The 26,438-nt window shown below is 41.3% G+C and overlaps 1 protein-coding gene across 4 annotated transcripts in view; it reads left to right on the top strand.

The window, feature by feature from the left end:
• The first annotated feature begins 1,935 nt into the window (after positions 1-1,935).
• LOC109323658 (long-chain fatty acid transport protein 6-like) overlaps positions 1,936-26,438 on the top strand; it is a 34,392-nt gene continuing 9,889 nt past the window's right edge. The window contains exons 1-8 of one of the 4 annotated variants that reach the window (XM_019555340.1): positions 1,936-2,143; positions 5,869-6,283; positions 10,247-10,459; positions 12,948-13,106; positions 15,095-15,219; positions 19,308-19,502; positions 22,202-22,292; positions 25,819-26,017. In XM_019555340.1, coding sequence (XP_019410885.1) covers positions 5,908-6,283; positions 10,247-10,459; positions 12,948-13,106; positions 15,095-15,219; positions 19,308-19,502; positions 22,202-22,292; positions 25,819-26,017 — 1,358 coding nt within the window. In that variant the 5' untranslated portion in view covers positions 1,936-2,143; positions 5,869-5,907. Of the gene's footprint in view, positions 2,144-5,801; positions 6,284-10,246; positions 10,460-12,947; positions 13,107-15,094; positions 15,220-19,307; positions 19,503-22,201; positions 22,293-25,818; positions 26,018-26,438 lie in introns of all 4 variants that reach the window. The other 3 variants (XM_019555339.1, XM_019555341.1, XM_019555342.1) reach the window with 3 other exon arrangements.

Genomic DNA, 26,438 nt, shown 5'->3' with positions numbered 1-26,438 from the left:
ACAAGGTGAAACCCAGTATTTCCCATGCTTTTTTCCTTTTTCTCCTTAAAATGATAAAATCCATGCTTTTCTGCGGCGAACAGAAAACTCAGAACCTTGCTGATGAGGCTTTCCTTTTTGCAGGCTTCCTCAAATTCCACTTTTCTCTGCTGGTTCCTGATGATCACTTTCCATACCCTTCTAACAAGAAGATCTGGAAAGTATTTTAGCTTAATCCTCCTCCCTAGTCCTTCTTTTCTTGTTTTTCTCAATCTTTCATAGGCCAGTTCATTCCAGATCTGCTCTTCCTAAACTACTGAACTGAGTTCAGTTGAACTATTTAATTGACTCAAGGCAAAGTTCCTTTCCAATATTCCAGTGAGCTGGGTTCTTAACCATATGCTTTTGATCACATGACCCCTGTGATCCCTCTCACCACCCAGGATGATTGGCTAAGTCTGGCATAGGCGAAGATAAATTCTACCCTACCCTTTTCAGGGCCATTTTGGACATTCACTGGTCCAATACACCGGACTATGGCACATTATATTGCCAGAACCAGAGTAGTCCTCTAAATGGAACAGAGTTAATAATTCATAATTTAAAGAGTTGACAGATGAAGTTTGTGAACAGGGCACACAACTATGAGTCAACGCCCCCTCCCCACCCAATCTGTTGGTTATTCTTCAGCTTATATGTGAAAACAATGATAGTCTATTGATTACTTATTATTTCCTCTCTATGGTCATTTACAGTTTAAAATTATTTGTTATAAGCTCGATCATTCAACTTACGTGGTATTTCATTTCATGAGATACAGTTTTACAGGAAAATAAGTTAGGCATTAAGGTCTGGTCTTCTTTATGCACTATGTTTTGCATATGGATATGATAGTCATATGAATAACTAAGCCTCACAAGCATTTATACAAACATACAGTAGGTCATCATATATGTTTGACAAAAATAAGTTGGATGAGGCATGAATGCAGTCAAATTTTGCACATTTATTTTCCAAATGTTAGATGAACTTTAAAATACGGTTTTTGGAAATTTCAGTTTCAGAAGATGGAGTTCTGAACCCTTTCTTCATGTGCATACAAAACAAACCCTTTGATATATTAACCTATGATACGTGTTTATGCTAAAGTTAATGATTTATATTTAAGTATCTATTTTTAAGAATAGCAATATACAGAATGGATAGAATAAGAATAAAGTCCTTTCCTGTATTTATGATTAATTGTGGACAAGTCTTGTGATGCCTGAGTACTTATGACTTTAGGTTTGCAAAATGTGTTCAATGAAGAATTTTATTTGAGACATCTTTAAGTTAGATTAGACATCCGTAAGAACTACTTCACAGTCATGGCGGCTAGGATCTGGAACCAACTTCCAAGGGAAGTGGTGCTGGCTCCTATCCTGGGGGTCTTTAAGAGGAGGCTTGATGCCCAGTTTTTTCTCCTGCACAGGCAGCGGGTCGGACTTGAAGATCTACAAGGACCCTACTTCTATGATTCTATGAACATTTTTTAAAATGCCTAAAAATGCCCATCACACAGAACATGAACATTCTGCTGGTGAAATACCAGAAGATTTGTGACTAAATACTGTAGAAATTAACAGAACTAGGTGGGATACAAATTTACGTGCACTGAAATATATGATCAAACTTGCTCCCTGATGTCACTCCAACCACTGCAACAGATCATTTCCGTTGGATTCATAACATATATCTTACTATATAACTTTGATCATATGTAACTTTGATCATATATCTTATTACATACCTTTTAACATATCGATTAATTATTGTCTTTATATTCCTAATCAAGAAACAAAGCAGATATATTCAGTTTGGTCTCTCAGATACTTCTTAAAGATTAACACTTATTTGACAAAAAATAACCAGGCTGCAAAGTACATCTTTCTAATACTATTTCACACACTCGCTCACTCACAGCCAAAGGGAATATTAGGATTAAAAACAAGAGGAGGCTTGGGGACTTTGGACACAGACTCTCCCCTTCAAACCATTTCAAGTATAGCCACAGAACAAGATAAACGTAACTGGATAATCTATTAAACTTTCTTCTGAAAGTACAAGCAGACCCAGCAGAGAGATATAATCAGATCCCAGAAATTAAAGAAGAAATGAATTGGTGGTAAGAGAAGGCTGGTTTGTTGATGTTATTTACTATTTACAATGTATTGGCTGTGCCATTTGTAAGAGCAAGTAAATTTGGGAGCATTTTGACTTATTGCACAGGCATTTTTACTGTTACTGTAATCTACCAAAACAAACAGCTTAATGCTTGATATATGCATTTCTTTTTTTTGATTCAACTTACAAAATGTTCTAATTTGTTTCTACAGGAAATGATTTTTTTTACCTCAATTGAGAATTTTAGCTTTCATTTAAAAATAATTAGTCCTTGTGTTTGCAGAGAAAACATGAAAACAAGAACTTAAAGCTAAAAATACTGTCTTCAAGCACTGTGTTCATAACAAATAATTTGATGACCTGTGGCAACCAAGTTAACAATGATTTATTGGAAAAGTTTTTTCATTAGCATATCCAGAATTTGGAAAAAAAACCCAACAAAAAACACTTTTGGAGTGACATTCTATATATAGAGTGTGTAGTTGATCCTGGTTGTTAAACTTGGAATAATTTCTGCCTTGTAATTATGATTTTTCCATTTCCCAAGTTAGGGCATTGGTGACACGTTGGGGGTGCATGACCTATGATTGGCTGCCACCGCTGCTGCCAACGGTGCCTATGGGCGGGTGCCATTTGCTACCCTTCCCCAGCCACCAACACCGCCAACGGCTTCTGCAAGCAGTTGCTGATCATTGCTGACTGCCACTAATGCTGCCGGCAGCATCTGTGGATGGTCACTGACTGCTGGTTGGTGCTTGCCACCCCTTCTCCCCGCTGCCGATACTGCCACAGCTGTCTGCAGGAGCTCCCTGCTCGCTCCTGCCATGCCCCTGCTGCCAGAACCGCCACCTGTGGATGCTCGCCATGCCCCCCCCCAGCCTCTGGGGGCATGCATCATTCATGAGTTTAGGTAACTGGGAGCATCACCAGTGTTTCACACTTCAAACGTTTCCAGCAGTGATGCTCAGTTTGAAATTTAATACCTTATGTTACCATAAACTATACCACAAATATACAGAACTCCCACAGAACAAACAGTACACACAGCACCTATTCAGACCAATATAAAACTATTGGTCATCTCTAATAATGTTATAACCCTGTGTGATCAAAATCTTGAACTTCTAAGAAGACAGGTTAAAAAGTATGGAATACTACCAATACTTTTCTATATATTTTGTCTTAGGTTCTTTCTGATCAGTCAAATTTAGACAAAGGAAATCTAAGAAATATCATGCTGGCCATAAACTAATAGAAGAAAAAAGGAATGACTAGATCAATCTGTTTTGTTCGCCAAAATGTCCTTTCCAAAGCTCTACAGAAAGTGTTCCATGAGGCACACTATTATATTACCCTGTTTCTGGTTATACAGGGAAGCAAATCTAAACAGATAGAGAAGCAAAATGCCAATAAAATGGATTCACATGAATTTGAATAGGCAAACTAAATAGAGGATTTGGAGAGGACCAACACATACCCTTATCTATGAGCCTCTCTCCTTTAAAACCTACATTTTAAAATATTACTGATTTTCTAACTTTAAAATAGCAGCAACTTAAAGTCAGATTTTTCAGGAAGAATCAGATACTGGCTTTGCAAACTTTGGATACTGTGCAGATCATATACAACTTGAGGAAAGATAACTTTTGCCCAAAATATTGTCCAAAATCTCCTCCAACTTCACAGTTGGTTCAATAAAATATATTGCTCCCAAAAAATCCTTGCCTTTTGCATATTTCATGGATCATCATGGCTACAATTTCAGTCCACACCACCTTGGATATTATCTCTGAGTTATTCACATTGATGCCTTTTTTCCCCAAGAAATTGTTCATCAGAGTGAACACTTAAATATGTTCCTTCCAACGTGCATAATCTCTTGAAACTCTCTAGATTTAATATAACATGCTGTGTTAACCAGTTTCCTTATTTGAAAGAGTGTGGGTAAGGTACTTCTACAACTTTGTCACTTAATTTCTTGGACATACCGAAGGCCTCACCTCAATGGATCCAGAGGGTCAGAAGTGGAAGAAATAGGGTGGGTCAGGAAAGTGAGACCAAAGGTAGGCACATATATCAGTCCAATGCTAGACTCCAACACTAGCGCTAGATTCCAACCTTCTGGGTGCTGTGGAATTCTCCATTGTGTTATGACAAGAAACAGACAGAGAGAGAATCCTCTTTATGTTGGATTCTCTGAAGAAGCTAGATAGGTCAAAAAAACTCTGGAACTATTACTTCACATGAGTAGACCCATATCTCCAGATGATTTTGCATTTTACGGTCAGGCTTTTGTTCTTTCCACACATGGCAAGGAAAATCTTGTCCCTACTTCTTTCTCCAGAGGAAAATTTGGAAAAAATTCTGAGGGAAATCACACAAAAACTATTTATTTGTCCATATCATCTTTCCTAAAGTAGACATAATAAATACTTTTGTGTTCTCGATAACAGTTCCCATTTATTTATCCTTTCAATCTCCCTGCCTCCCCTTCTTTTTTTCACTTTTGAGTGTGGAAAGGCAAGATGTAGGATGCATACCTTTCTCCAGCACTCACTGCTGGGTTCCTTGTCTATCTACTCTGTATTAGCCATTACCTTTCTCTCTTTAAATCTTACTCTGTTCAGCATTTCTCTGCCCCATATATTGTATTTATTTTGAAAAGAATGAAAAATAAGGGACAGGTCTTCTCACAGGAGGGGTTGTTAAGATCCTTTCTGTACACCTGGCCTTGAGGTATGAGCATATTGCAGTGGATCTGTTACTTACCCATCCTTAAATTATCATCTTGCCAAAAAGTAATTGGCTCATAGGCCTTGTTTTACGTTATCATACTTTTCATAAATTATTTTCTCATGGCAGTTATGTCCACGTTTTTTCCTAGTTTATAAATGCTGCCATCTTTATTAACCATAATATGGATTTTAGAATTGGGTGTGCCACAAATTCTTGTAGAGCCATACAAGTGGCAGAGGAACCCCAATAATAATTCTAACCTATACCGGAGTAGTATAAAGGTCTCAATAGCACTCAATACTCATTACCAAAATATTTGCCCACTGGAGTTTCATTAGATGTGCAGGGGTGGTACACTTAGTAAAAACAGCAACAGTTGAAAATTTAGGAGACAGTATGGTACTGTGGAGCCATAAAAGTAACTCAAGTGTAAAAAAAAAAGCAAGTCTAGTTCCATTTCCAGGACTAATTTTGAGCCACTTCCAACTTTTTAAAAAGCAAGCTAATTTTGGCATGATATTTGACATGACTAATCTCAGAGGAGAAAATCGATGTTTGGGAAAACTGAGGTTAACCAGGAAAGCCATTTACAAATTAAAGGGCTTAAAGGAGTGCTTTTTTTCATTTTCGGTTGATTGGTGTTTATTGAAATCCACCCATAACTTGAGAATATCTTGGGGCATACATCAAACTTATTTTATAAGCTTGTGAAAGCTAGACCATTTTCATTTTTGCAGACTTTATGTTTTTCTACAAGCATTATCTGTTCTGTGTGGTGTGTGCAAATTCCTTCTTCTCTAATGGGGAGTTTCCAAGGTGTGAAAGCATTTTCTGCAGACATTGTAAGACCCATAAATCCTTGATGACTATATTAATGTTATGCTTTGTATCAGTAATGAATTTATGTGTGTTGTTTTTACTAGCACCGTGTTATGCATGTGGCTTTCGGCACTTGCTGCAGGAGCAGTAATGTTATATGTTTCTTTGAAGTTTCTGTCTCCATATTTTTGGGAAGACCTGAATTACTTCATGATGCAGATCAGATTTAAAATGAGGATAACAAGGAGGGCAAGCAAGGGAATCTGCTCACTGACAGATCTTTTTATGCTACAAGTACAAAAGACTCCAAATAAGCCATTCATCATTTATGAAGGGAATGTCCACACTTACCAGGACGTGGACAGAAGAAGTAACAAGGTAGCTCAGGTCTTCCTGCACCAGGAGGCTCTGAAAAAGGGAGACACCATAGCCCTCCTGATGAGCAACGAGCCTGACTTCATCCATGTGTGGTTTGGACTGGCTAAATTGGGCTTTGTGGTAGCTTTCCTCAACTTCAACCTCCACTCCAGGTCCCTCCTGCACTGTGTTAACAACTCTGCTGCAAAAGCATTAGTGATAGGAGCAGGTAAATCCTGTGTTATTTGTCAGTTATTCTGAATTTTCATTCTCTTACCTTTTATGCTAAGTAAGGTGGAAAGAGCCAGAGTTGTGGGTTGATCATGTAAACTCATCACAAGGAGGATTACAGTAGAATTTATTAATGTGCATAAATTTGCATATACTAGATTAGAATGTCACCAGAGTCAAGATTTGCCAAGCTTGTAGTCACTCCTGAAGCTATACCAGTAGACAGTCAAAGATTCCCCCTCCTGTAACTACTTGAAACTATTTCCTACATGGTTTCAAGCAGGGATAAACTTAAGTAGTACAAATAGTGGCTTTGCCTGTTTACGTTTTACGTTGGGTGTTTTTACATGTGCTCTGGTGGGGGAATGGGGAGGATGGATGTTTAATTAGAGCAGCTGAAAACTAATTTACGTGCCCACAGGGTCTTGTGTATCAACGTCCCTGCACTTGACAATGATGTTGGGGGCACTTTAACTAAAGCTCATTAAATTAACTTTAGTTAAAGTGCCCTGATGCCATTTTGAAGCATAGAGGCACTGATACATGAGATGTTCAGGCTGGCTGGAGCATGATAATTAGCATGCTCCAGCAGACTTGATTAGTTGAGTCTGCTCTGACATGCTGTAATTACAGAGCATTGGAGCAGGCTCCCGACACATCTACAGATGCCCATTAAGTCTGTGCTGATACAGCTATGCTAAATGCTTATTACTGCAATTTGAGGCCCTCAGTTCATTGGGAGGGAGTTGCCATGCCCTCATTCTACTAGTATGTGAACCCCCACAGAATACAGCTCTTATCTTCCAGATTAGTACCAAAAAGTCTATGTCCTAATCCTACTAATAGGTTTTATTGCCTCCCACAGACCATCTCCACAAAGTTAATCTGCTTCCATTATGAAAACCTAAACTGATCTGTAACAGGCTGGACATTTGAGAGTCAGAGGTCTAGATCTAGCCAGGCCTGTAGAGCTTTTAAATCCATAGTCAGGCATTCTACTTAAAGGCTGGGAGAGCAATAGCAGAGTGTGGGAGGAGAGAGAGAGAGGTTCCTGCATTAGATACCAAAGTAGGGAGACTGAAGGAAACAAAGTCTCTGGGAATGGTGGTCTGGGGTGGGTAGAGGGACTATCTTAGTTTATGTTTCTTAAGTTTTATGCTGAATAAAATGTCACATTGAAGGGTGCTCTACAAGGCAAAATGATGTTAACTCAGGGCACATGCAGACGTTGCTGGGACTGGACCTACAGTCACATGGCTTACTTTAAGCTGAGCGATCACAGATCAGATCCTCGCTTGTTTGTCGTGTCCCCTGCAAGTTCACCAGTGCTGGGAGCTGCTCTAGGAATGCAGTCTAAGGCCAGGTGTGGGGGGAGGAGAGGTAGGCAGTATCAGGGGAGAGGGTAGCAGGCCTGCAGAGGGAGTTGGCAGGCCTGAGAGGGTTTGGTGGGCTGGCAGGTCCAGAGGTGAGGGTTTTGAAGGGCTAAAAAAACCCTGTCAGGATTGGGGCAGGAGGTAAGAAAAGCATAGCCCTGGGATTCAGATGAGCAGCTGGACTTTCCCAGCCCCAGGGCTATGCTCCTGGGTTTAGCCATGGGTTGCCTGGATATACATAGACTGGCCATGAGTTAGCTGGATATACATCTCCTCAGATGAACTAAATTATATTGGGCTGGCCATTTTTGCCTAATCTAGACTCTCCAAATGTATGTGCAGTCTGGCACTTAGATTGACCTAACCCAAGGTAGGCCAACGTAAGTATAATTTCAGCATGTACTCTGAATGAACTATTTTGGATACCAGAAGCAGTATCACAATATCAGTGGCAGTGTTTCTCCAAGTATCCTGGTTGAGAAGCAAAGTATGTTATCTTAAGGAGAGAGCTAGACTACTAATACCGCAGCAAGCATGGGTGTCTGTGTGCCTCGGCATTATGTATAGACAGTCCCTGAAAGAGATTTCTAGGGAAAGAGTAACTTGGTAGAAAAAGATACCCTTTAACATATAGGTAAAATCAACAGGAATGGCAGCCCTGATGCTAATAGGTCATTTAGTTCTGATCTTACCATTGTTAGAAAAATCTGGAAAAATTGGAGGAAGTAATAAGAAGAACAGCAAGAATTGGTAGGACTAACCTTCAGAAGGATATGAATGAAATATATATAGCTTGGGAAAACAATGCTAAAGTGAGCACAATAGCTTGATATAATTGTGAAGGGTATAAACACCAAGAAATAAGTTTAATTGGCATGGTAACAGGGTACAAAATCAGGAATTAAGAGATAAAATTAAGACAATGTAGACAGATTATGACTGGAAAAAGCATTATAAAATGTCGAAAAGAACAATCTTGTATCATCAGAGAAGTCGAATGGGTGATCTGCTAAAGGTATGTCTATGCAGCTCACCGAAAGCACCAGGCAGGACCTATTGTGAAATGGTGCACCCAGCCCATGAGTGCTAGCTCCCAAACAGGAAGCAAAGCAGCCATCAAGTAAAGCTACTGCCTGAGAGTAGTGCTGTGCTTGCACCAATAAGATCTGTTGAAAGGTAGAGAGAGAGTTTATTGATGCATGAAGCACTTGTCCTAAATAAGTTATCCTAATGCTGGTTCAGGAGGCAGCACACACAGAGTAGGCCAGCCTGTCTTAGTATTGTTGTGCCTGGCTTTTTAATTGAACAGTAAAGACATATTCTGAAGTCTTTTAATGTTTTATTCCCATCAGTAGCAGTTTGGATTTGAATAGATCCTAAGCTGTAACTCTGGCCTTGACACTGACTTGCTATTTGTTTAAAATTTTCATACCTGTTTCTTTATCTGCAAAATAAGGAAAACTGCATTACTATGTTTCACATATGTTTTGTGGGAATTAAATAAGTTGTCTGCACTGTGTTATACACATAAAAATTCATGTTTAAACCCACATCCTATTAGCATATTTGGGGGCATTCAGCGATGCACCTGTCCCTTTCATAGTAAAAATTTTACCCGAGGGACCCTGGGGAAAGAAACCTCTGTGCTAATCCTTTCAAATACTGCATTAGATGGTCATCTAAGTGGGGTTTGCCCTATCAGGGTCACCCTGAGAGAGGTGAACTGTGTGCAAATTTACCAGTGCATTTCTAGCAGCTTATGAACATGAGCAATGTGATTTCATAGATTTCATAGATTTCATAGACATTAGGGCTGGACGGGACTTCGGGAGATCATCGAGTCCAGCCCCCTGCCCAAAGGGCAGGAAGTCAGCTGGGGTCATAGGATCTGATGATGCTAGGTGATGCTGCAGCTAGTAGAGCAACCAAAAGGTTGGCTTGCATCCATAGATGCTTCTCAAGCAAATCCAGGGACGTCATTCTCCCCTTGTACTCGGCCTTGGTCAGGCCGCAGCTGGAGTACTGCATCCAGTTTTGGGCTCCACAATTCAAAAAGGATGTGGAAAAGCTTGAGAGAGTCCAGAGAAGAGCCACGCACATGATCAGAGGTCAGGAAAACAGACCTTACGATGACAGGCTGAGAGCCATGGGACTCTTTAGCCTGGAAAAGCGCAGGCTCAGGGGTGATCTGATGGCCACCTACAAGTTTATCAGGGGTGACCACAAGGATCTGGGGGAACGTTTGTTCACCAGAGCGCCCCGAGGGATGACGAGGTCGAATGGTTATAAACTACCTCAAGACCATTTCAGGCTGGACAGAAGGAAGAATTTTTTTTACTGTCTGAGCCCCCAAGGTCTGGAATAGCCTGCCATTGGAGGTGATTCAAGCACCTACATTGAACACCTTCAAGAGAAAATTGGATGCTTATCTTGCTGGGATCCTATGACCCCAGCTGACTTCCTGCCCTCTGTAGGGGGGCTGGACTCAATGATCTTCTGAGGTCCTTTCCCTAATGTCTATGAAATCTATTAAATAAACTTCAATTATAGATACTGAAATATCTATTCTATTCTTTCTTTAACTGCAGACTGTTTGGGTTGCCTGGACGAAGATTTTATTTTTCAGCTCCTGAAAAACAACATTGGGATCTGGCTGATGAGCAAGAGTTCTTCTTTCCAACATATTGACACTTTACTAGACAAACTAGATAATGTTTCTGATGATCCTGTTCCACCTCACCTTACAGATCAAACTAGAATGACCAACACAGCTCTGTATATTTTCACATCAGGGAGTACAGGTGAAGTTGTACTATTAATTATAAGATATATATATAGTTGTAGTATTAATTATAATATATATGTGAAATTATAATAATATAAAAGTGAAATCCATGTTCAAATGGTCCCATAGCTAGACATATAGATGCTGCATGAGCATTTGTTACTTATGAACATGCCTTGGAGGCTTTTTTTTTTTCATTGGCATAAATTGCCATAATTCTACTGAAGTCAGTGCAGTTTTGTACATATACCATGCCACAATTTAGCTTCTTAAGTTACCAAGCTAACAACAGAGCGAGAGGGAATATGTAGAGTCCTATTTGAGTGTATGTGCCCCAGTGGCACTTAACTAGATGCATAACTGCTGGTTTTGGCATTTACACACAGATGCACTTCCACATGATGTGGGGATGCACAAGCATCCACGCAGCTACTAAGCATGCACAGTTGGCTGCGCTCTGGTCACACATCTCTGTAAATGCACACCTAAGCAAGATAAGTCCTGAAATTGTAGCCAAATGAAACAAAGACTAGTCAGTGTTAGACATAAGGAGGAAGAGACAAATCCTTTCGTATTTTAGCCCAATATCTAAGAGAACAGAGAACTTGCCTAGGAAGTGGGAGACCTAGGTTCTATACTCCCCAATATCTTAAGGGGAATTTGAACATACCTCTCTCCTACTTCCCAAGCTCTACCCACCTAATCACAGGTTAGGAATTAGGCAGGTCCCTTTCTAGCCCTCCTCTTGAAGCGGGCCCCTTGGGCAGGCAAGAGAGGAAGATGCATGGAAGTAGGAGAAAGAAAACATGCTAGAGGGTGTGTGGCTCGGTGAGAGTACTCTGAAAGTGAGATGGCCCTTGATTCTAGCCTGGATCTTGCTCCCAGTGGGGCAGACAATTTACTATTGCACTCTACATTTTAGCTAATGGATATTAAATGCAAGGTGCAGTGGCTCAGCTTCAAGAAGCATGTCAAATGAAACAAGATTCTGCTCAAAGTCTTTGAAAGATACTAGGATTCCACAGTTATGTACAAAGTATAGTCACAAAGGCAGATCCACATGAAAAATGATGTAGTCTCTCTGGGTGCACCTACACATGCGTTTTACTGCAGAGTTGACTAGCTCTGTCATAAAGTGTCACTGTCTACACATGCACTGGTATTAGAATGGAGTAATTTAATTAACTTCACTGTAATATAGTAATTACATGTATGGAAATGCACATGTAGATGGTGACAGGGGCTGGCTGGGGCATGAGGGTGCTAAAATGTGGGTACTGCGGGCCACATGGTTCTGCACTTTACCACTCTCACGCCCCACCCAGCCCCTTCACCGCTTGATGCTGCCACTGGAGCCTGGGCCTGGTCCCGTGTCTGATGCCAGCCCAGGTCTACTCCGCCCTGGCTCAAACTGCTGTTGTTTCCAATGCACATAAAGATGCTATACCCAGAAGCATCTGACTCCAGCTGAAAGGGCTCCAGAGTTTATTGAGTCAGCTTAATTGTATGTGTAGATGTGCTCCTTCTGAGTAGTAGATAGAGGGGTAAATTGTTTCCCCTGTAGTTAGTTGGAAATATGAAAATGGATGTTGGGGAACTCTGCAAAGGAAAGGGGAAAAGGAATCCATTCTTCCCAAGTCAGGCTAAGCAATGTTGCTGAGGATACTCCACATTAGTCTATGTGGATGCACATGGACTGCATGACTAGGGACAGAAATCACACATAAACCAGTGTAAGTGATCAGAAACCGGTTCAGATCTGTAACACAACAGAAGTTCAGTGCACATAAACTGCTTTCAAAATGGCAGAAACCAGTTTAAGATAAACCTGCATGTAGTATCAGACTTAACTGATTTAGGTTAAATTGGTTTATTGAACTTCTGCCCCAGATCCCTTCCAGATTCAAGTTAACTCACAGTCCTCCAACAATGCAGGATGATTTGTACTTCTCCTGCAACGCCACCCTTGCAGGGTGGGCAGGCTAGCCTTGGCCCAAGCTGTCTGCTCTAGCAGAGCAGGGAGGTATGCTCTAGTGCCCCCTGGCTTTTGGCCTGGGTCACTGCAGGCATGTGGCTGCATTTCTGGAATCAAGAGTGAATGTTTGTTCACTTGCTTATTGGTTCAATCTACACAGATTAAACTAATCTACAATGATTGAATTGATTCAGCTTTGGGCTTTTTGACTGTCTGTACTTAGCCTATGTGGTGCAGGTGATGCACAAATCCTTAAAAGCCCCTTAAAATTTCCTTCTCTGTGGTGAGGAAGGCGCCCTACAAAGATGGGAAGAGAGAATGGAAGAACCTTGAAGATCAGAGACAGAGCTGAGAGACCAAGAAGTGATGTTAACAAGTCCAACTGCTGAAAAAAAAGAAAATAAAGCTGAGGCTGTCATAGAAGACAGATTGTTTTCACCACAGATACTATGAATAATTTCACAGTCCATGTACTGAAATCATCAGAAAAAACAAGTAACTTATATTTTTCCTGTCTTCCCTATGTCAGGTTTTCCAAAAGCTGCTGTCATCAGTCATCTTAAAGCACTAACTGTCTGTCTATTATTTGCTCGGTGTGGTGCAGCTTCTCAAGACATTATGTATATCACTCTTCCCTTGTACCACATAAGTGCTTCGATCATTGGTATTGGTGGATGTGTTGAATTAGGTAACATTTCTCTTTCAAGGAATTACATTAATACAGTCAGTGATGAACTCAGACTGGGTTTTTTTTTTTGTAAATCATTAAGGAATGATTGGAGGGGAAAGAGAGGATAGTCTGAACTACAGTTACCTTGCATTTATAACTATGTCAGTCTTTGAAGTAAGTCAAAGTTCAAATCAAGAAGTTCTTCAGATAGATAAGTACTCATTCAATTTAATTAGTATGAAATATACTATGGACAGGATTAAGTCCCAGATTATACTTATGCAGTTCTACAGACATCATAATAATATGCACAGAAGGACCTAGATAAGAAAACAAAAATCAGAAATGGAAGAAACAAAGCATGAATAAGTCATGCAAAGCTGAAACTACTACATCATTTTGAAGTCTGCTGAATATCTTTTATACTTTCTTTTTAATAATGCATTTTCAAAAGTGTAATGTACTTGCTATATGGTAAAGTGCACACGTAGTTGTTAATTCTGCACACAATTAGCATGTCCAGTTATGGCAGTTGCAAGCACTACTTCTGTGTTTGCCAGCCAAAATGGCCACAGATCCAGATCCACGAATTCCAGGAATCTGATACTATGGTAATGACACTATTCTTTGGTTTCTTTTTAAACCTTTAAATATATTTAATTGTAAATTTAATAGTGTGCATATAGAAACCAGATTATCCTTTTATCTTTAGTGCATTTTTTCCTGCTTTTTTTGTTTGGATATTAAACTGGACATCAGCCAGTCTTTTAACAATGCTGTCTTCCTCCGGCTTTAAGCAATAAACATTTTACGCTTCCTCCAGTTTTAAACAATAAACATCTCCTAATATACTGTTTTGCATAGCTGCCATTAACATAGTTATATAATATCACCCCTTTCAGGAAATATTAAATTGATTAAGACTTCTAAAATGTAGTTTTTATTACTTTGTCATTGCTATCACCACCTGTAGTATGCAGCCAATATATGAGGCTGTATATGAGGCTACGTGTACCTATAATTTTTAAAGCTTGGGGGAGGCTCCACATACTGAATGGCCCAATGTTTTAAGGCATAGAGAATGGGTAGCATTAATAAAACTGCGGACATAAGCTTAGTAGTCATGTTGTACCCTACAGTAAAAGGCTGAAGCAGGTATACAGGGCATATAAAACATATGAGGCTGCTTGACTATCAGTGCCATCATGAATGTATGTATGCATTACGGGGTCACTCAGAAGCTATTCTGAAAATCAGGTCAACACTCCAGTCAAACTGCACCTAAAGGAAAGACAGATATGGCTATGTATCCCCTGTAATTTCCATGATGACTCCTGGGGCTACTGGTATCCGTAAATTAGAAAGCAAGACTGCTAAAACATGGCCTCTTCATAAGGGGGCCGGGGGTTGCTAAATGGTAATTGCTAGTTTTGCTTTGACTTAAAGGCAACTTAATAGAACAGAACTTAAGTTAGGGCAGAATTTGGAATGTGCTTTTTTCTACAGAAAGGAGCATAGCTTTATAAGGAAAAAAAGCGTGAAGAATACCTGTGTAAGGTCTCATAAGATTTTCTTTTGGAAACAGAAAGGAAAATATTTAGGTTGGGATTTTCTAAAATGCCAAAAATATCACCAAAGGCTTGATTCTTTTGTTAGTTTACACAACTTTAATCTGTCATAAATCAATTGAAATTAATGAAGTTACACTGTGTAAAGCTGATAGAACAATGAAATTGGGTCCATTCAGTACTATTTATTAACAATAATTATTTCTACCCATATTGCAGCCATGCAACAACCTCCAAAAGAGGAATCCCTAGCCCTCATTGTGCTAGGCCCATGTAACAAAAAGACCCTTCCTAATTTATTTAGAATTAGTGATATTGAGCATCAGTTAGATTATTGAAGAAATGTTTAATTGGTAGTATTCAACACTGGCAGATGATGAAACAGGTCCTAATGGTAATTTTCAATTTATTCAATTCTCTCACTGTTTCCTCAACTAGGAGCAACTTGTGTTCTGAAGAAGAAATTTTCTGCCAGCCAGTTTTGGAGTGACTGTAGAAAATACAATGTAACAATGTTCCTATACATAGGGGAAATTTGTCGTTACCTTTGTCACCAGCCCAAAGTAAGTTTTGGTTTATAACTGCATTTTTAAAATAATGTTATTCTTTTCTATATGTAGTATAGATCACTTATTTATTTTCTCATTTTCTTGCCCCGTGTTCATTTTTTACCGTATGCACACATCGGCTTGGCTCTGCTTTCAGTTTTTTTGTACCATACCACCTGAACTCAGTGGGGTTATGCTGCTGTGAAACTGGTGAGAGTGACTGGAGAATCATGTCAGACACTAACTTTAGCCCTTTTAAAGGACACCAGGCTGTTAAACTTTTACTCTGAATCATAATGTAAACAATAGACAGCTGGAAGGCAAAAAGGACTGTGAGAAGTATCAACAGGATTTGACTAAAAACCCCAAGAATGCAAGATGAAATGATTAACCTCATGCAATTCAGATGTTCCAGGCTCATTATTTATTAAGTGGATTTTCTTCTATTCAGTAGTGAAATGACAATAATTAATCTCCTTGTGGTTTTGAAATTGCTGAATTGGTTTTTATGATTTTTAAAAAAAGATTTGGGGAGGAGGAAAGACCAACAAGTATCATCAATGGCAAAATGGCTCCTTTTCCTTTCTATATATTTTTTGAAAAATCCAAAACCCCAAAAAACCCCATAAACCAAACTTTATAAAGGCAAAATTCTGGCTATGCTATGCTAAATTTTTAGGCTAGATATCAGGAGGCACTACTTCACGGTCAGGGCGGCTAGGATCTGGAACCAGCTTCCAAGAGAAGTGGTCTTTAAGAGGAGGCTAGATGTATACCTTGCTGGGGTCATTTGACCCCAGTACACTTTCCTGCCATGGCAGGGTAGGACTCGATGATCTGCTCAGGTCCCTTCCAACCCTAGAAACTATGAAACTATAAGTCTTTTACTATGCTTCAGGCAATTGTGCTGAAGAAGATGTGATGAAAAATAAAGCAATACATGACTATCAGGCTCATACTGAGTCTGACTGCAGAGTTCAGAGGATTAGGAACAAAGGAGCAATTAAGGTCAGCACATCAGCTGACTAGTACAAAGCCTGATTACATGGTTCAAAAAGTAGGAGAGGAGTCAAGGTGAAATGGGAGCAGTGACCAAGCCAAAATAGCTGCTGGCCCAAATTCAAACCAAAACAGATGACTCCCCAAAGTCCAACAGTCCAAGGATAAAGGAAAATAAGAGAATAATCAGCTAGGCTAGACTAGTGGAGCAGAAGGGTCTTATAGAGGAAAGAATAAGGTGAAAGTGTTTTAATCTGGCCCAACAATAAAAAAGGTGTACTAGAGAAAATTCTGAAGGGAGTCTAGAAGTTGGTGATTTGGAAGGAAAAGCAGAAAGACTGTGGCTTAGCAAGCAAAAAATTGAAGTGCCAGGAAAGAGTGGATGAGTCCAGTAACATGCTTGAAGGTAATGATCATATTAGCAGTGCAAGCTTCAGACAAACTCACATGCTATGCAGAGGTGGTGGCACTACATGGTTGGAGGCTGTGGTTGCAGCTGCAGTGGTGGCTGCACAGGCTGGGTTGGAAACAGCCTGTACTTGCAGCTAAGTTCTGTTAAAGTGACCCCCACTACAAAACATTGCTGGCCTTTGGTTTCCATATAGAAACCAGGGAAGGGTAGTAAACTATACAGTCAGGGCCGCAACTGGAAGCAGCACAAACCTCCTTAAAGCTTATATGACATTCATGCCTATATGATAAGTACTATACTTTTGAAGCAACAAGTTATAAAGGAATGAGACAAAAAAAAGACTTAGGCAATGTTACTGAGTAAGCCATCATTTTTAAATCAAGGTAGGCAGGAGTTCAAACACCAATTAATTCAGGGAAGCCCTAAGACTTGTCTTATACACAAGAAGCGAAGTTTTTTTGTGATGTCTCTTGTTGGACAAAATGTATAGTTGGGAGAGATACTGGACAAGTTCTCAGATTCACCTCAAAAAGGGTGCTGTATGCCGAAAAGCTTGTCCAACATCTCTCCCAACTGCACAATTGGTCCAATAACAGAAATCACAAGAAAACCCCTGCCTCTTGTACATTTTCTGGATCACCATAGCTATTACAACAGCATTCCAACCCAGGGGAACAGACAAAATGATCACAGTGGCCCCTTCTTGCCTTACAATCTATAAAACCTCAAAAATCTACTCTGTCAATCAGTTTCTGTTGTTACTGAACTGGCTTTTTTTGTACAAATGTTTTAGTAGAGTGTCACCATTGTGGAGCATGTGAAAGAGAAGGGACAGCACTAATTCTGCATATGCAGTAACTCATGATAGTCTGACCACCAAGTGGTTCATAATTGTTTGAACACCTATACCTCTACGGGGCTAACAACCACAAGTGAAGAAGGGAAGAGATGTGGCTGAGCACAGCAGGGAAACATACATTCCTAACATTTGTTCTATATGAAGAGTAATATCTGCATCCCCACTACAGGGAATCCCACCAATAGCTCTGGGCAATTTTTTTAACGTAAAAAATACAGTACAGAAACATACAACTTTAGAAGTTGCAAATTAGGGGTGAATTCACAATAGATTTGACTGATATATATATTTTAATTTAAGAAAGTCAAAATATTTTGTTTCAGTTTTTTCAAAGCAAAATATTTCAACATTTATTCTGAAACTATGCTTTATTTAAAAGTTATATGTGTAAATTTAATTAAATTGGTAAAATGAAAATAAAACAAGATGCTTTGGTCTGGATGGAAAAAATATTTTGCTTGGTCTAAAATGAATATTTTTTCATGTTTTTGTTTTGGCCACTGAATTGAAAAAAAAAGAAAAGATTTAATATGTTCTACTCATGCTGCCCATGGCATAGATAATCAGAGTGACCTTATGTGGTCAGAATCAAGGTCCATAATGAGATGCTTCTCATTTAGGACTTTCCTGGATTGACCTACCTAGTGTTGGGGTAAGTGCATGTTTAACATCAAGTATGTCCGGAGTATGACAATAGTATTCCCACATATTTCAAATAAGTAATTCCTGTCCCATGAGGGCTCCTCTGGGTACCTTCCCTTTCCATCTTTCCTGCCATGCTTTGATGGTACTTTTGTGGTGTTTAGGGAGGCTGCTCCAGGGTCCCAGACTGAGCCCCAGTTCACTTTAGCCAGCTGGTACTTCCCATAACCAGCTGGGTCACCTTGCCCCTCGGGCACAAAATTATGCCCCTTCTAACCCTATCAGTGCCTCAGGGTACCACCTGCTTTTTGGACTATATTTGTGGCCCCATAGCCATGGCCATGCTTCACAGATGTTACTCAATATTCATTCAGAAGGAGCCCCTGGCCCCAATGCAGCTTTTGACCCTCAAACCCTGAACCTTCCCAGCCTTGGCCTTTTTATTCTGGCTGTGCCCCTCAGCCCAGGTACATTGCCTGAGACCTTGCCTTCTAGGCCCCAGCCCTGTCTCTCACTTGCATGTTCAAAGTCCCTGACCCTGTACTGTATTCTCATGCTCCAGACCACCCCTTAGCCCTCTGAACCCCTGTCCTCAGGCCAGGCTGTTACTGAATGCCCCACCAGGAACCTCTCTGTGGCCTCCACCCCTCCCCCATAGCCACAATCTAGTCCTATGGTTATCAAGCTTAAGCATAATATAAACCCAATCAAGCTGCTTCACAAGCTAAAAGTCTCCCCTACTCTGGATCAATGTCACCCTGCAAGCCATGCTTTCCTTTGAGCTCTTGTATCCTGGCTGTCTTGGGTGGCTTGGATTTCTGCCACTCTGTCTTCTGCCACCCTTCTCTCCCAGGAGCACCTCTACCTGAAGAATGCAGGGCCAGACTGCCTCCCTTGCTTCAGTCACTAGGTTTATATGCCCCAAAGCCCCACCCCTTCCAGTCATGTGAGTCACACACAGTGATTTCCACTTGGGCTTGACGGCCAGGCCGCCCTTCTCTGCTGCTGTAAAAAAAATGTTTTTATAATGTTCTATCACAGATTTCTGTAAAATCAATACATTCCTTTGAAATATTTCAGTTTTGGCAAATCAGTATCTTCCAATGAGAAACTGTTCCATTAGAAAATATTTGACCAGCTCTGGCTTGTTTGGACCAGTCAACTATTTAAGAATGTTTCTTCTGTCCACAGAATGAAGGTGAAAGAGACCACCGAGTGCGCATTGCTTTAGGAAATGGCCTAAGACCTGCAGTCTGGGAAGAATTTCTGATGAGATTTGGCCCTATTAGAATATTTGAATTCTATGGCTCCACAGAAGGAAACATTGGTTTTTTTAACTATGTCAATAAAATAGGTGCTGTGGGCCGTGCTAGCATCTTCTCGAAGGTAAAGAAAGATTCCCTCTGAACCTGAAATGCACAAATAGGAAGGAGATGAGGGAGTCAACACATGTCTGGGCACATTTACTATATGGCAATGTTTGATTGATTTAAACAAAAATAAATGACCTTCCCCCTTCCTCCTCACTAAAACACATTCTAAGATAAATTCCCATTCACAGCAGTACAATTCTACTAAAATCAGAAGGAACGCAATGGTGTAATGGAGAAAAATTGGCCAAAAATATACTATCCCACTGTATAAAAATTAGGGTTGCCAAACGATTAAAAAAATTGATCATGTTTAGTTGTGTGATTAAAAAAAATAGTTGCAATTAATCGCAATTTTAATTGCACAGCCAAAATCTCAAAATTATGTGCAGAAAAACTCAAAGTTATGCAAAATTATGGTACTTTATATGGTTACAGGGTGGGTGCGGGGTGTGTGTGTATGGGGGGAAATTGTGAAGGTGTGGGGTCTAGAGCCCAGGGAGTGGGTTTTCCACATACCCTGGCAGGATGTGGGGTACTGTGGGTCAGGAGTGAGGGGCAGAAGCAGGGCTGGGGGGGCTGTGTCTTGAGAGCGAGGGGAAGACAGACAGATACACACAGACACCACAGACACACACACACCACCCAGCAGGTAAGTGTGTGTGGGAGGGTAGGGGAATGGGGGAGGGAAGGAGCATGGGGGAAAGATTGAGGCCCCTATGGTGACGGAGGAAGTGGGACTGGGGTGAATGGGGCCCCCAGGCCAGGGCAGGTCATGGGATGGAAACACAGGTTCCAGGGGTACAGGGAGGGCTCCTGCCACTGCATACAGTCCAGGGGTGGCATGGGGGGCACATATCCTCCGGACCTGTGTGTGGGGCAGAGGTGGGCTCTGCGCCATGTGACACCATGCTGTATATCCCGACACTGGGTGGGCAGGGGATGAGGCACAGGCTGCACATGGCTCCTGGGGCAAACATACTAGGGCGCAGAGCCCCAATCCACAGTGGCAGCCTGCCTCTGCCCCACACACAAACCTGGGGAGCATGTGGCCCTATGCCTCCTCTGGAGTCTGTGCAGCAGTGGGAGCCCCCCCCACCCCCCCAGATGAGCCACCAGCAGCTCAATCCCATGACCTACACCAACTCGGGACCCCATTGACCCTAGCCCCACTCCCTCCCTCACTGTGGGGGCTTTGATCTGCCCCACCCATGCCCCTTTACCTTCACAGACTTGCCTGCTGGGCACTGCTCCACATGCCACTGGGATGCGTTCCTGGCCATGTGCAGGCTGCAGATTAATGTCTGTGTCTGTGCGTGCCCCTCTACACCTGTTGCAGCCACCTGGACTCCATGCCTGGGCTGCCCTGCAGTCCTCTGTGTTGCCACCGTGGGGCATCCCGGAAGCGGTGGTGACAGCAGTGGAGTGGAGCCCACGTGCAGACTCCAAAACCATGTGTGCAATTAACACCTTAAAAAAAATGAAAGCAAGCAACAATTAAAGCATTAATCACATGTGTGAATCATGATTAAGTGATGGCCCTAATAAAAATGTCTATGCATAGGAAGGTGTTTGTCAAGTGAAGCATAAAGATTTTTAGTTATTATCAACATAGCATTCAAGGAGAGGCAGAACAAATTCTGGTTGAAATAAGGAGACTTAGATCCTAAAAATAACTCTTACATAATGACTTATTGTTTGGTTTAGAGTAAATCCCCTGCATCTCATGCTCTCTTTCTCGGAAATAAGATAAATAAAAGACCCAAAAGGCTTTCAGAAACTCTTCAAAAGAAAGGGAAAAAAAGGAAATCCACAGTGTCTTAAATATAAGTTTCCTATACCAGAATACTGGTTGAGATTTTCAATAAACTTCAGGAGATCTAACCTAGGAGATCTAGGATGTCTTCCACTAATAATAATGCTTTGACAATTTCAGTCATTATTCTTAATGGCATTGGGTCTATGTGGACCACAAAAACTAAGATGCAATCAAAAAATTCAAAAACAGTGATAATAAAGAAGTAAATCAATTGACATAAAACAGAATAATGATATCCAGAATGACTCTGGCTTTACTCTGGGATACCAAAAATGCCTTCCCGTGACCATAATAATAAATAGACAATGCCTTTGATCTCTCTGCAATCTTAACTTTGAAAGACAAATAATGAAAGTAAGAAAGCCTAAATCAAGCAACTGTGCCCTAAACATCTATTTCCAACAGATTTGAGTAACTTTTGAGATGCCTGGAAATATAATTTAGAATTGTTCTAAGAACCTCCGGAGTTCTAGTAATGGATAACATATTACTGAAATGGACAGCAGTGTGTTTTCTTTCTGAAGCAGAATTAAGAGTATCTGACCATGCGTCCCTAGTCCTCCTCTTAATATCATCTTAAATACTGCAAATCTGAGGATAGTCTCAAGCTCTGGATTTCTTTTTTCCTTTCCTCATCAAGAAAGGAGATGAATATCTTTTGCTTTTAATTTTAATGTTTGCCAACAAATGAATGGTTTCTTCATCATACGGGAGCAGTGAAGTTTTCCCTCAACATTCTAATGGAAGTACATTTTGGGAATGCTCCAAAGTCTATTGAAGTCAATAGGAGAGTTTGCATTTACTTAAAGGGAGTTTGGTTCATGCCTTTTACTAGCATCCCTCATGTGGAGAAGGTTTTCTTTTAAGTGTCTATGTGCTTTTTTTTTTAAATTTAGTTCCTCAATTCTTTTGAACTGCTTAAATATGATGTCTGGAAAGAGGAACCTGTGAAGGACAAACATGGGTGGTGTGTAAAAACACTCAAAGGTAAAGGAAAATACAAATTGCTTATATCTCCAAATATATTCATAGCTGTAATGCATAATAAAAACAAAAACTAAACAAACAAAAAAACCAGGCCTAGATGCCATCTGATACTATTTGGCTAACAGCTGATTTATAGTGTTTCACACTTTGCAACAGCTCGGATACTTCCCATGATGTTATGAACTGTGTTGGGATTTTCAATTTACTTCTCAGGTAGCAGAGATCATGTGTTGTAAGGGGTAGAGGGGAACTGTGTTATAAGGGGAATCATAACTTAAGACTGTAAGCTTTTTGGCGTGGGGACTGTCTTTTTGCTTCATATGCAGAGTACCCAAAACAATGGGGCCCTAGTCTATAGCTTGGGCTCCTAAGAGCTATGATACCGCTATGACAACAACTAATACTAGTATATTCTAGTTCAGGGGTTGGTAATGTTTTTGGGCAGAGTGGCAAAAAATCCCCAAACCTCAATTTGTATGTTATTGGCATGCCGGCGTGGATGGCGGGGGAGCTGCGGGGGACCTGATCCTTGTTGTGGCAATGCAGGCCTGGTCCTTTCCCTGCCATCCACCCTGAGGCATGTGTGCACCAGCTACTGGTGATGAGCTGGGCCGGGGATGAGCTGGACCCCAGTGCAGCTCCTTGCAGCCTCCCCACTGCCCTCTGCAAGCAGCCCAGGCTCCATGGCTGGTAGAAGGGGCCAGTCCAGCTGTGATATGCCAAGCAAAATGGTTTTGCGTGCCATGCTCTGGCATGCATGCCGATCCATTCTAGTCACTCAGAACTCTACGTACTCTGAATTTTTGGATGCTCATCTGGTACAGACTTGTGAGAAAAATCAGTCTTCTGTTTCTGCCTCAGCTTTTCCCATAGTTAAAATTGACACAGTAATGTTGCATAATATTATTTTGTAAGACTGGATTAATTAATGTTTGTAAAGTGATGTGAGGTCCTCAGATGAAAGGTACCAAAGTACAAAATACCATTATAAAACTCAAGGGTGTTTAATCTGTCAATCATAGTTAACTATTAGAACAGATTTAACTCATGAACTATTTGTTGGCTGGCTCTAGCCATATGACTCTAGCACTTGATATTTACCAATAGCATGTTCAGAAGACACCCTTGTAGCCTACATTTTTTATTTAGCAGGAACTCAATACTTAAAGTAAAATCAGGGGGTCATGAAACGGCAATCTAAATCTAGCATGAAGGATCACACCATGTAAAACCCACTGCATTTTGCCCCATTTACTTCTTTTTTCCTGTTTTTTAAAGCATGCATCCTGTTTGCAGTGTTACCAGCTGTTTTCCTGAGCTGTAATCTGGTCCCTCCCTTTCTATTTCCTTGTATCTAGAGTTCAAAACCATAAAGAGGGATTTTTAATAACAGGGTCTGATATGCAACTATGAAGAAAAATGAGTGTTTGAAAAAGTCTTTGTGTGTCTGTTGTTGGAAATAAACAATATCTCTTGAAGTTGTAAATATCTTTTAACCTCAAAAACAGATTGAGATATAGGTCAATATGGGTACAATATACTAAGAAAATATTTACTGTGCACTATCCTTCTATAGGATATAGCATGTGCCTTCTCCCCCCAAACAGGGCCAGTATGAAAAAGTTATGGGACCACAGTATTACTCTTTCCTGCCACAGAAAGGTTAGTGGGAACAGTGCTAGCTTGTAACGGTCCATTTATTCAAGGAAATGCAAGGATCAAGAGGCGAGTCACACCTAGGAAAGAATTGCCAAAGGCCCCACAGAGATTCGCAATATTACATCTCTCCTCCCATCCCTGTATCCCTTGTTCCAGGTTGAGAGTCACCCTTCAGGGGTGTGAATACAAAAGGGAGGGATGTAAATACAAAAGCCTCAGCAGTACGGCTTCTTTGGAATGCCAGTGACAGGAGTTTCTGAGACCCAGATTTATGGTAGAGATGTGATATCCTGTATTCTATGTGAACCCCAAGGAGAGTTTTTAGGTCTGTGGACATGTTCTATGACACATTCAAGCACAAAGGGATTTGTTCAAACTGTGAAAAATTTCAGAAAAACAAACACTGCAATGATATCTTTGGTGATCAGAGGATGATCAGGTCCAGACTTAAGTTCTTCTCATTGGGTGCTTGTACATGGCAGGGGTTTAGTCCTCAGGGTTTTATTCTATGCCCTCTACATTGGAACAGTGGGTTTTGAATTGAAACCCACCATTTCAATTTTTCTGTCATGTTATGGCAAGGGGCCCAATCCTTTTTTTCTTTTTTTGTCAGAGCTGGGGCATGCCCACAGCTGCAGGATAAGCGACCAGCTGGCTGAGCAGCCCCTCGGCTCTGGAGGACCCTGGTCCTTCCCTAAATGTCTGCAGTGTCCCCCAGGGCCACCCAGGCAGGCTGCTAGATGGCTGAGTGCTGTCCAGCTCAGAGGCAGCACCCGTCCCAATCCAACTGTTCCCCGAGCCCACGCAGGAGCTCCCAGAGCTACAAAAGAGGTTAGCAGATTCCACCAGAAAAAAAAAAGAGGATCAGGCCCCTTACCACTTCTGCCTTCAGCAGGCCCCTGCAGGATGGCTGGGGCTGCCTGGGAATGGGCTGGTTTGCCCCTGGGCCTGTGTGGGAAGGCAGCAGAAGGGTAGCTGGGTTTGCTGGCAGTGAGAGGGGGCAGGGATGGTGCATGGGGTCCTGGAAGCCTGGGCAGGCTGCTAGTTGACCGGGTGCTGCCCCGGTGCCCAATGCAACACTTCCCCGAGATTGCCTGGGCATCCAGTGCCCTATGCACCATCCCCACCACCTTCTCTGGGCACCAGCATGCCCAGCTTGCCCCTGGTCAGGACAGGGAGGTGATAAGAGGGCAGCTGGGTGTGCTGGCAGCCGGAGAAGGCAGTGGAGACAGTGCACAGCTGGGCTTGGGGAAGCTTTGAATCGGGTGCCTCTGAGCTGCAGGAGTGTCCGGCCAGCTAGCAGCCCACCCAGGCTTCCCTGTGCACAATCTCTGCTGCCTTCTCCCACTGCCAGCAAACCCAGCCCCCTCCTGCCACTTTCCCGTGCAGCTCCAGAAGCAAGCCACCTCATTCTCAGGTGGTCCCAGCCTTCCTGTCAGCTGTATGGGCCCACTGAAGGCAAAAGCAGTGGGGGGCCTGATACTTTTTTCTGCAGAGCCTGCCTGCCTCTCCTGCGGCTGGGGGGATAGTTGACAGCTGCATTGTTGAAATTTGCAACTTTGTAAACTAAACTAGATCATTTAAAAAGCCCAAAACTCTTGCATGTGTACAGTATGATGCCATTAAGTCACACAAAATGGTATTTTTGTCATGTATATATGGTAAAAGTGTCACGTGTACAAGTGCCTATTGTTCCAGATTTTTAGGAGGGAAGAAAGTAATGCTGTGCTCCTTCTCTTCATCAGTTATTTTTCTTATTCTGTAAATAATTATATGAACATTGTAGTATGGAGGTCTTGACATTTTTAAGGTACTTCAGTATAATGTTTTATGCTCTATGCTCTTAAGGCAACTTTTTCTTTTTCAGGTGAAGCAGGTCTTTTGGTTGGCCAAGTGTCTCAATCAGCACCGTTTGCTGGGTATGCTGGAAATCAAGAAGCCTCAGAAAGGAAATTGCTACAAGATGTATTTGTGAAAGGAGATGTGTACTTTAACACTGGGGATCTCTTTCTGATAGACCAGGATGGCTTTGTCTACTTCACTGACAGAGTGGGAGACACTTTCAGGTGCAGTATGAAGTTCATAGTAATAGCAGTTGGATGGAAATACACATACAGCATTGAGTTATTGTTCACTCTTGTGAATGCCGAATATTGGTTTTGTTTTTGATAGAAGCTTTAAGGGAAGCGTTTATTACAATTTTTGAGCAATAGCCACCAGTGGGCTTGGTTTTATATGAAAGAGAGAAACTGTCCCTGACCTCAGGTTAGAGGCTGGTTTAGGTTTAGGTCTTAATAAATTGAATAGCCTCAGTGTTTAATAATGAGAGCCTTGTTGGCTCTAGCTTTTGATCTCTATGATGTAGCTTTTTGAAAATCCTATCCCACTTCTACCTGAGAAGGCCTACATCTGCCACTCCTTATCTTCTTCTCAGGCACAATCTTGCCCTTGAGCCTTGAACCATCTTAACATTGTATTTGTATTTGC

This window comes from Crocodylus porosus, unplaced genomic scaffold, assembly GCF_001723895.1.
Source record: "Crocodylus porosus isolate Cpor-Errol unplaced genomic scaffold, CroPor_comp1, whole genome shotgun sequence".
Lineage (NCBI taxonomy): Eukaryota > Metazoa > Chordata > Crocodylia > Crocodylidae > Crocodylus > Crocodylus porosus.
Note: the sequence above shows the minus strand (reverse complement) of the source record. Positions and strands in the feature narration are given on the sequence as shown.